This window comes from Oratosquilla oratoria, chromosome 44, assembly GCF_046742065.1.
Source record: "Oratosquilla oratoria isolate Oo_2021 chromosome 44, ASM4674206v1, whole genome shotgun sequence".
Lineage (NCBI taxonomy): Eukaryota > Metazoa > Arthropoda > Malacostraca > Stomatopoda > Squillidae > Oratosquilla > Oratosquilla oratoria.
In genome coordinates this window covers 14,742,914-14,755,413 of record NC_134820.1, presented here as the reverse complement: position 1 = coordinate 14,755,413, position 12,500 = coordinate 14,742,914, and the positions used below count along the sequence as shown (strand labels likewise).

The 12,500-nt window shown below is 36.6% G+C and overlaps 1 protein-coding gene across 1 annotated transcript in view; it reads left to right on the top strand.

Moving 5' to 3' along the window:
• Positions 1–3,171: 3,171 nt before the first annotated feature.
• LOC143022289 (uncharacterized) overlaps positions 3,172–12,500 on the top strand; it is a 28,557-nt gene continuing 19,228 nt past the window's right edge. The window contains exons 1-3 of the mRNA XM_076180434.1: positions 3,172–3,314; positions 6,013–6,077; positions 7,969–8,016. Coding sequence (XP_076036549.1) covers positions 3,172–3,314; positions 6,013–6,077; positions 7,969–8,016 — 256 coding nt within the window. The remainder of the gene's footprint in view (positions 3,315–6,012; positions 6,078–7,968; positions 8,017–12,500) is intronic.

The window sequence follows — 12,500 nt, the reverse complement described above, 5'->3', positions numbered from 1 at the left end:
ACCTCTCGGTTTATCAAGAATCCTACTTCACTAGATCTTTCTTTGTCCTTACCTCTATAGTAGAACAGGTGGTGACCATCTTGTAATTGTATCAGCTTTTCTTCCGTTCTTCGGACTTCGCTTAGTCCTACGATGTCCCACTTGATGTTGTCTAGTTCTTCCATTAAACTCACCAGCCTGTGGTCTTATGAGAGACTTCTTACGTTGTAGGTATAGATCTTAATTTTCTTCATGTTGTTTAATGCCCAAGACTTGGATCTGCTTGGACAGTGCTTACTCATATTCGGTGGCACACTGCCCGTAAGCACACGAGGCAATGCGGTTGGACCTTTAGGAGACGATGATCCAACAATAACGCCTGGTTTTCTTTTGGTTGTGCTATTCATATTGGCTATGAAAGGGGGTTGGCAGTAATCTCACCTCTGTGCCAGCTGGTTTCTGGTGAGATATTTCTCTGGTGTCACCTTATTCATTATATTCGGTGAACCCCTATATCTATAGATTCCCAATGGTCCACGCCGTCATTATGACGGTACCCCATATATCTATGAGGAATTTCCCTGTTTGGCACCAGGGACGTGCCAGTTAACAATGGGTCCTGCGACTGTGTTTGAGCTGCTCTTTGTCTGATCTTTCCTACAAAACCTGTTCGATATGGGTGACCCTGCAGAGCTTTCCTCTCTATCGACATAGTTTTTGTAATCATTAAGATTCTCAAGCCTATCCACCAAGTCAAGGTGTCAACTCTTGGATAGGGTTTTACATATACGTATCCTGTATATATATATATATATATATATATATATATATATATATATATATATATATATATATATATATATATATCTATATTAACAACCAGTTTCACACGTGGCTTTAAAATGTTAAATGTTGTTGACATAAAATTCAGAGTAAGATCTCTAATAAGTATCTATTTTCCAGGTTATCCATGCAAAGGACTTCAAATGTGATGAACACCAAGAGTGCACGATGAAAAAGGACTGTCCTCAAGGGGGGAAACAATGCGGAACAGACATGGTTCGTTATCCAGGTAAGGAAATCGTGTATCAAGCTCTATATTCATCTATCTGTTTATTTCTAAGTTTGCTTTGAATTTTAAGGAATTCCCAAGACGTGGTGAGCAAAAATTGCCAATGAGGCTTCTCATGTAAGAATATCAGTGTTACTGATTGCAAATGGATTCGCAAGCCCAGATCTATTAAGTGAATAATCCAATTTGTTTTCCCACCCACACTGTGTAATAGATGTAGCTTAAATGGTGTTTGGACCAAAAACTTGCAGATGGCTGTAACATCCTTCACAAACAATTATTTCTAGTTCTCCTGAGACCCAGAACTATTTTCATTTTGTGATCATATATCGAGCATATTTGTTATCTTATTTGATTTAATTTTTTCACATATAGGGAAAGGACAACAAAGGAATAATAAAACATCACTAGGAAAATGTAGCTATATTTTTTATCAAGGAAAACACTAGCAATTCTAATTAAGTGCAAGTATGCATATTCTCACATCTATTAGAGATTATATATATATATATATATATATATATATATATATATATATATATATATATATATATATATATATATATATATATATATATATATTATCTAATACATGTGAGAATATGCATACTTGCTCTTAATTAGTTGGAGCAGAAAAGACTGGCGACAGGGAATATATATATTTCGATTGCAAACTGCAATCCTCTTCAGTAGATACAAAGTATAGAAGAGTGAGTGCTACTGAAGTAGCACCCTTGACAAGAAAAGGGGAATATTGGGAGAGATCCCTACCCTCGGCATATGTGGGGTCAGGAGGCAAATGCCTTTTGTCTAAGCTAGTGATGAAAAGTCCTGAAATTATGTCCGGAGACCATTGCCCCTTCGATATGTTCATATTGGATACATATTCAATGATAGTTTATTCAACCATTTTTATCCTAAACTCACATTTAGACTTATAAATGAGCTCAGCTTTGTCCCAATCTAAACAATGGTTAAATTATTTAACATCTTATCCATACCTGATGGACCGCTTGTGTTCAATCATCCTAGTATCCCAATCCCTCCCAGTCTGTCCAATATAGGTCACAGCCTTTACATGGTATCGAATAAACACCTTGACAATGTTCTTCTTTCAACCTTTGGTGGACATTTACCACTTTTTTTTATCAATGTTGTTGGGGCAATGATGAATTAAATCTAATTTGTCCTTGGGAAGAAACTTGGTCGAAGGAATAAATGAATACGAAAAAGGAACGACTAATGAGTTCTTATCCAATGAAAATTTAGAAGAAATTGGGGTGGTGTTAGAAAAAATGGATATTGCTCGGCTAAGGGCTTTGACCAAGAACCAATCCGGATAAGTTAACTTGCTAAGTTGAGATTTAATCATATTTAATTCTCCATCAAGAAACTGGGGACTGCAAATCCTTAGAGCTCGAAGAAATAAATCTGAGGCGACACTACTTTTTACTTTGTCTGGGTGACTATTGAAGAAATGGAGAGAGTCACCAATGTGGTTAAGTGAAACACTGTTTAGATATTCCAAGTTTTTGTTTATTTCGTCTACTCAGCCATGACTGGCCACTACAAGAGGTGAACGCCAACTGTCCTCAGGCGTAAGCCTGGGGCCAGGCATAGGGTAAGGGTATGACATACTGACACACTTCTGACACCTTGTTGCCAGGTGAAACTTGTAGGTAGAACAATATAGATAGGTATATATACGTATAACATAAAAACATAAAGAAATAAGGGAAACACTTACATATAAATGATGAACTTGAATGCAAAATGCTTAGAGGTAACGTTATACAAAATACATGAATCCTTATGGAGTATAGATATAGCAACAACGCCAAAGCTGAGTGCGTATATGGGGCACTAGTTAACTACGTAGGTCTACCGACGCACGTAGAGCGATTACATGGTGATTACGCAGATGACATACATAAAACCATTACTATATAGGGATTAAGTACTACATATACTATGTAGGGAATAATTACTACTTATACCATAAAGAGAAGAATTACTATACTACAAGTAAAAAGAAGAATTACTACAGGTAAAAGGAAAGGTTAATGAACTGTCTAGTGACATTAGGCACCTGTCTTGGTTCCTTGCTGGACGGTGGCGTGATGGCTTGTTATGATATGCTTGGATTCTCTGAGTCAGATGCTTTGAGATTGGGAAATGCGAGGTCAGCGGTCAGCAAGATTGCTAAAGGCTGCCTTCATGTATGTTGGGGAATACGTGTTATGGCGTGTGACCTATCGGTATTGTTAGTAATGGTATATGGATACATTGCCTCCCCGACCTCTTGAGGTACGTCCTCGTACCTTGGGTTAAGATCGTGACTGATGGGTTTGGCATACAAAATTGCAAGGAAAAAATATAATGTGTCATGTCGCTAGTGGGAGACATTGACTTGTAGAGATTCATTATTGTCTTGAATGAGTAAAGGGGAAGAGGTTTACGTATATTATCATATCTTTAATGCATTCAATAAGCTATGTAAAAATGTACTAATTATTTCATTTTCCACCTAATTCTTTTCTTTCTCTGTTCAATGTGATTTGTAGTTTGTCACTGTAGTCCGAGATTTCTTTTCAATGGGATGTTCAATTTCCGTTTATATCAGGTATCACACTGGGGGGGCTATAGCTTATTGAATGTAAGACATCCTAAAAATATCAGTATTTATTAGTTTGTTTGTAAAGCTATTGATAAGATTGTTTATTGTTACATAACTAAATATAATAATCATATAAAATTACATAGTTCATCAACGTATTTCAACGGGAAGTTTGGTAAACACTTACGAATGTACATATAGATTTTAGTGTGTGTATGAAATCAGTTTTCTATTTTGCATAGTGTTCAAGTAGGTCTATAATTTATGAGTTTGGGATTATTTCCTATTTACTTATGTACTTTGTTGCCTCAGTGAGAAGTATTTAACATCTATTCTAATGTTGCATAAAATTGATTGGACTGTTTGTTGTCATATATCTTTATTGATTAATTGGTGGAATACAAGTTTATTTGTTTATTTTATTCACTTATGTTATGAATTAAATGTTTCTTATATTCGTTTCGTGGATGTTATGTCGAGATTTTGTGAATAATTATGGGCTATATTTTTGTGAGAAATTGTAATTTTTGTAAATAATGCAGCTGTTCTTATTATTACTTTTGTATATTGATATGGTAATCTGTGTTTTTTTATTCAATGGAGTTGAGTTTTAAGTTTAAAAACAATGTATGTTTGAGATGGAGGTATTTTGCATTTCGTGTATGGGTTTTGATTATGATATGGAATAATGATTGGTTGTCTTTGAGTGGAAAGTTTTGTTATTTTTTCTTATAGATGTTTCTTGAATTTTGTGTAATTTATTTATGTACCTTGGTTAGGCTTGTCAGAGTTATATCTTTTCAGAGTTGAGTTGGTAAGGTGAGAATATTTTATATGTTAAGTTTAGACCAATGTATTGGAGATGATTATCTTGTGTTAGCAATTAATGGAGCTAGGATAGTTTTTGAGTTAATGTAAATGTATACTATTCCTGGATCGTCACGATCTAAAGTAAAGAAGATTTTTATAGATTGAATAATTTGGTAGGGATCGCTAATATCATGTAATCTATTGAAATGGACGACTTATTGCGTCTCTTGGGTGGAATAATCATTTAAATTGCATGTTTTCATATGTTTGTTTTATTCATTGTGGAATTTATCGTTGTGTTTTCCTTGATTTGTTTTTATTTCATTGTTTGTTGGTTTTTAGTGACTGTGAGTCTTCCTTGGGGCGGGAAGGGTTCTTGGGGTGATGTTGAGCTGCGGATTTTGTTGGGTGTTATTAATCTAAGGTAATTTGAAATTAATGTGATATTTAGTTGTTATATATGGGTTAATAAGAGTTGTTTGAGAACATGATAACAGGATTGATATTGTAGTTTGTATCTCAGAAGTGTATTTCTCTGATTTTTTTTTCTTGAAAAATATCTTGTAAGTATATTTTTCAAAGGTGCACCGCGAGATGCTTGGTATGTAATCATTGACCTCTATATTTTTTAGATTTGATATGTTTACATAGTGTTTGCTATTTCATATAGAGTATTATTGCTATTATCTGTAATATTTGTTTGTTTATTTATTGATTTCTATTAGCTTGTCGCTGATATGTACCGTTATTATGGACCTATTTTTGTTATGTCTTATCTAATTCACGTCTTATGAATGTCGATTTTGTTAAATGTTTTAGCTATGTTGATTTGAAGAATTGGCTGTGAATTACTTTATGTCTTTAGTATGTGGATGTATCAGTTTGTATGTAAGTTTGTATTTGATTGATGTATATGTGTAGAAATTTGTGAATCATGGTATTTTTATATATATTACGTAGATATACTGTATGTTGATGAGAAGTATATAGTCCTTGATGCACTGTCTGTTGACTGGTGACTGACGGAGCTTTCAAGGAGTTGGTGGTAACTGGGTGTCAGATTTTGCTGAGTTTGTAGTTAACGACTTGACGTGTCTCAGGTGGAGGTGGCTTGGAGGAGTGTGGGTGGATGGTTGAGGTGGTTGGAGAAGCGAGGCCGGTCTCCAGTCGTGAGTAACGGTGGAGGGGGTGGGTGCCGGTAGAGTGTAATGGGGAGTTAAGCGAGGCCAATTTGCTAGCGGCCACGCTAAACCGACGCGAAGTTCCTGGTTCTCGTCGGTCGTCAAGGGGGTGGAAGGGGTTGGAAGGTAGGCATTCGACCGGCAAGGTATGAGATGAAGCTATGAATTATTAAAATAAATTAGTGGATGTACGTTATTTGGTACTCACGATGACTGGTGAGGTTAGTTGTGGACGGGGTATGTGGAGATGCCTCAATACTGGTTAGACCAGAGAGGTTCTCAAAGTGGGGGTCCCGACCCCCTGAGGGGTTGCGAAATCATTTTGAGGGTCGCGATCGTGTTGCGGTTTCCAGCATCGCCCTAAGGCTGAGGAGACGCTGTGCTCCAAGAAGCAAGCCTATACTACCCATTAATAATGGTAAGTTGTTCAGCCTTTAAAGACGGTGAGAGAGAGAGAGAGAGAGAGAGAGAGAGAAGAGGAGAGAGAGAGGAGAGAGAGAGAGAGATCCATACAAGCTTACATACGTACATGCATGTATACATACATACGTGCGCATGTACATAGGCTACAGGCATACACAACATACATGCATACATAGGACAGGCAAGCAGATACACGGAGACAAGGAAATGCGTTATACTATAGTGATTGTCAGAAATTCGTTGTTTTTGTTGTTTGGTAAGTGGGTCGCGACTCGATCGAAGTAATTTGGAGGGGGTCGTAGCCAAAAAAGTTTGAGAACCCCTGGTTTAGACTAGTCTCATCGGGCTGGGGATCCTATGCGTCTTGACTGAAGTCGCGTGGTACCGGTTCGACCTTCAAGTCAGCGCGCTAGGCCTGAGTTCCGAACGGCTTGTTGGAGTCGCCTAGCTTCGTTTTAGAAGTAGGAGAGTAAGTGAAATGATTACTTACGGAGTAGAATTTTTACTGAGGTTGTGATTGGCGTTGCTTGTCAAAACGGTTCTGCCGAATGTCTGGCGAGGTCGGTTGGGGGATGGAATCGCTTCGAAGGAGTCGGTTGGTGGAGGGGTGGGGTAAGGATTCGTCGCTCGCTGGGAAGCGTGCTTAATGGAGTACTTAGGAACTGCTGCGCTGGGCCTGGTCCTATGCGCATTGTATGGAGGGGAAATGTGTGGAGGTGGGGTGTGTGTATTGACTTGTCTTTGTCTCGGGTGTAGGGGCTTGAGTGGGTGGAGGTGGGTGCGTGGGGCTTGATTAAAGCTGTTATGTGCTGCTGGGGAATCTTGTGATTTGATGGTGATGCGTTCAGTTGATTGAAGTCTTGAATGTTGCGTTTCTGGGAATCCCTTTTCTGGGCTGGCGATTCCAGTCGTGTAACTAGTGAATGGCTACTAAGGTACGCATTTCATAAGATTGCACAGGATCTTAGTAAAACAGCCCACCCAAATCGATGTTATGTTCAATGTTAAGACCATTTATCAATTAGAAGATCTCTATTTTTATCACAGATGAAACATACGCTAGCACTAGATTGAGTCCATTGTTGCTTTGTAATACTAAATAGGAATTATAAAACGTCTTGGGAAATTAAATATTTATGTGTTAGCACAGGGGAAATAAGGTTGGATTTGATTAGTAATTCTAAATCGTTCATTTCTGCAGCAGGAAAAAATATATCTCTATCTTGATTTTACGAGCCGAGCCGTCGAGTAGCCACTTTAACCAAGAATAAAAGGCTTTTTCACCTTCCAAATAAACAAGGTCAAAATTTCGAACGCAGCAGCGTGTTGTCTTTCGAGCAGAAATTTTCGTCCAAATATGTTTTAAAAAAACGTGCCCGAGAGCGTGATTTTGTGGAAGTAGACAACATCACTGGACTTTTAATAGTACGTTTGAATGATCTTTGGTGAAATATTTGGGAATTCGTTAAGCATTACTTGGAGAAAGGAGGACATCCATGAAGTCGATAAAACACTTTTTGGCCTCAACACATCTAAAGACACAAATCAGAAGAAAAGAATTGAAACTTTATTTTCAGAAAAGAGACATAGAAAGAGGTTCAGAAAAATTGACCCACAAAAGGAGGCTCATAGAATAGAGGTCCAATAACAATTTGAAGCTTAGAAAAAATCGCATTTAGCCACAAGACATTGTATAATTTTCTCACACCCGCCGCGGTTTAAACCGCGGCGGGTGAAACAACCAGTGTGGACAGGGCCTTATAGAACCTCACTGCACCGGTGGAATTAAACATTTCCCCACTAATTTTGGCGGTCTGGTTAGAAAAACAACTTTGTTTTTACTTATCGAGTATGTGTTACTATTTCATTTGATTTTCCTTTCTTAGACACAGGGAGCCAACAAGAACGAGAAGAGGACAGAGATCTTGATATATGTAAGATATATTTATTCTTAATAGTAATACAGCAATCACCCCTAAATCTAAAGTTACCCTTTGCTCGGTGCGATTATCGCTAAAATGATCGTTCATGGCTCAATGATGATCGTCAAGCGATTGTCTAGAGGAATATTTTTTTGTTTTTAAATGGGGCTGTTTTGCATCGAGATGCATAATACGAGGCTGATAATTATTTCAACTGAACTAACCAAAGCGTTTACCCAAACATGACGCCAGGTATGATGCGCATCACACGTCATTGGCTGTGGTAGACCAATAATTATAATCGAACCGAGCAAAGCGTACCTTAAGTGGAAGCATGCATATATTGTGTATATAAATACATATATACATACATATATACATATGTATATATATACATATATATATATATATACACACACAAATATATATATATGTATATATATATACATACATATATATATACATACACACATATATATATATATATATATATATATATATATATATATAGAGACACACACACACACACACACACACACACACACACACACACACACACACATGTCGTGGCCCTGGTCCGATTCCCGCCCAGGGCTGAAATGATTTCAGTATCGCTGCGCTGTGGGGTGTTACTCCAACATTCGTGGGCGGGGAGTTGGTGGTGTATGTGCGTGTAAGTTCACAGTATTGCCCATATATCGGTCACACGAGCTCTGAGCTCTCATCTGGGAGGTTAATAACTGTCGATCATTTGTTGGACACGTGATACAGAACTATGCTGAATCACACGCATGTGTACGCACACATACACACACACACATACACACACACACACACACACACACACACACACACACACACACACACACACACACACACACACACACACACACACACACACACACACACACACACACACACACACACACACACACACACACACACACACACACACACACACACACACACACACACATATATATATATATATATATATATATAAATATATATATATATATATATGTACACACACATATCTACTATAATAAAGTAGTAGCCTATGTCTGTCTGTCTGTCTTTCTGTTTGTTTGTTTGATCACGAACTCCTATTGTTTTGCAGATAGATCCCCATAACCATATAAATTCTGATACGCTATCCCTCCAGGCATTTGGATAACTATATTTCATTAAAAAAATATTTTGGTTGGGGTTAAGGGTTAAAGTTAGGTGGGTTATGCTTAGGTGAGTGATTATTCACGAACTACTCCTAAATTTTTGCAGATAGACCCCTATAACCATTTGTACTCTGAAACCTTATAACCCAAGGTACTTGGAAAACTATCTTTCATTTGTCTGCCTGTCTGTCTGTTTATTTGTTTGATTACACAATGTAACACATGTTTTGTTTATTTGTATTTTTTCATGTTTATATATGTATTTCGTGTCACTGAATCCAAATGTCCATTAGTTTTGACGTAACATTGATATTTCTTTATTTATTCTTGATTTTATATTTTATTGTTATATACGCAACCTTTCTCTACAGTAGTTAATTGATTCAATCTACTTTAGCATTCTAAGGATAATTATACAACATCTAGTATTTTTTTCATAATATGAAGTGTATTTAAGAGCTACAATATTAGTAAGAACAAAATAAACAACACAACTTTGCACTGCAAGTGTTTTGATGACTCTTCTCATGATTAGAAGTGCTTTGACGATCGAGATTTTCTAGAATGCATGCTTTCGTCTTTTCTGACTAGTGACCATATGTAATCTCCCATCATAGCAGTATTCCATCGTCCTTGATATCTTCTTTCCATAGTTGCGATATCCTGATGAAATCTCTCGCCATGCTCCTCACTGACAGCCCCCAAGTTTTCGGGGAAGAAATCTAGGTGAGAATGCAAGAAATGTATCTTCAAGGACATACGACAACCAAGTTTCCTGAAGTTCTCAATAAGCTTTGCCACTATTTGTTTATAATTAGGGTCCTTGTGATTTCCTAGGAATCCACGAACTACATCACGAAATGAACACCAAGCTTCTCTTTCAACTTTCGTCATCGCTCTTTCCAGTTTCTCCGACTTCAACATTTTGTTTACCTGGGGTCCAACAAATATACCACCCTTGAGCTTAGCCTCAGATAGCTTGGGAAACATGAGACAAATTTCTTGGAAAGTTTCGCCTCCAAAATCCAAAGCCTTCACAAACTGTTTAATTAACCCTAGCTTGATATGAAGTGGGGGTAATAAAACTTTTTTCGAATCTACTAGAGGCTGTCTGAGAACATTTAACATTCCTGGCTGCAGTTCAACTCTTGGGGGCCAATGAACTTTATTATAATGATCATCATCAGCCCTGCTGTCCCATAAACAAAGAAAACAGGAATACTTTGTGTATCCCCCTTGTAAGCCAAGCAAAAAGGCTAGCATCTTGAAATCACCACAAACATCCCATTTGAATTCAGCATAATTGATTTTTTCAAGAAGCTGTTTGACATTATGATAGTTTTCTTTCTTCTGTACTGAGTGTGCAAGAGGCAAAGATGGGTTTTTATTTCCATTGTGGAGCAATACTGCTTTGAGACTTCGTGTTGAGCTATCTATGAACAGTCGCCATTCTGCAGGATCATGTTCGAGTCCAAGGGCTGTAAACAAACCAGTAACATCCTTACAATAACACATATCATCACTAAAGTCATAGTAAATTTTAAATTCTTCATGTCGTTTCCGGTACACAGATGTCCTGCAGTCTTCTCCTAGTAGATTCCATTCTTTCATCCTTGATGTAAGAAGCTCAGCTCCTGACTTAGTAAGACCTAAGTCTCTGATTAAGTCATCTAGCTCACTCTGACTTGGAAAGTGAGGCTCCGAAGTCGTTCTTGGTGCGAAATCTTCGTCTCCCATTTCATGGCTGCTGCTACCTGCTGACCCTTCAGATAAAATTTCCATTGCATCTTCCATCTGGAAAGAAAGAAATAACTAAATATAGCAACTTCAACAAAGACTAATAGCATTAGTATTCCATATATCTTTAGGAAAGTGAATGTGTATTAAGTACTTAATATTGAAGTTAATTAAAAGTAAAGAGAGTATGATAAAATAAACTTGCATTTTCTGGTGGTTGTGGTACTGGTAAGCTATCATCATGTGGGACAGGTGCTCTAGATGATGGTATGTCTGGATACTGCAGAGCTTGTCTTCCTTTCACTTTCCTGTACTTCGTCACATCAATCATACAAAAGTAGCAGTCGTCGTGATGGTTCTTCGGCTCTCTCCATATTCTAGGAATGGCAAAAGGCATTGCCCTTCCTGTACCTCTCAGCCATCCTTCTAGAGTAGATCGGCAGCTTCCACATATCACATGAGGTGCCCATGGCTTGTCCTGGTCACCCATGGGCATTCCGAAATAGAGTCTGTACGCTATCCACACTTTAGCACCTCTCACGATCTTATGTAGTACTTGTTTTTTCCCAATATAATAACCACACACATAGCAAAATGTATCAGGAGAATTTTCACATCCTCTAGTAGCCATCTTAACAGGTAAATAGTTCAGTCATTGATCTGAAAGAGAAAATTAGATAAACATTTAGTAGCAGACCACATAACAATTCCAAAATATACATGGTAACATTGAAATTATATGTATTTCTATAACGGTCGATGATACAGAAAAAATAATTGCATATTTGAAATCAGCAGGAAAAATGGATTAATAACCTCTAAAAACAATACAATAAACAAAACTTTTGAAAAAAGAAATGTTACGTTGTGTAATGGGCCTAATAGGATTGTTTTCTTTGTGAACTTTAAATAACCCATACATGTATGGTAAAGGTGGGGAAATGGTCATGAACTTTTTACATAAGGTGTCCTCGTTTTTTTAATAAACTTTTTATGTTATTGTTAAAAGAACTATTCACTGACTCTAATGGGTTTTTACTAAGGTTTTATACACACACACACACACACACACACACACACACACACACACACACATATATATATATATATATATATACATATATATATATATATATACATATATACATATATATATTTTTTTTCATGTGTGTGTATATCTAGGTACACACACACACACACACACACACACACACACACACACACACACACACACACATATATATATATATATATATATATGTATATATATATATATATATATATATATATATATACATATATATGTATGTAGAGACATTATATATTATAATATATATATATATGATTATCGAGTTTATTCCTGACCGGTTTCTTCAGAAAGCTATTGTAAGCGAAACCGGTCAGGAATAAACTCGATAATCGGATATAAGACCCGTGTTTCACCTTTATATATATATGTACATATATATATATAAATATATACATATATATATATATATATATATATATATATAATATTTATTTATATATATATGAATATATATATTTATATATATGTACATATATATGCAAAATATATATATA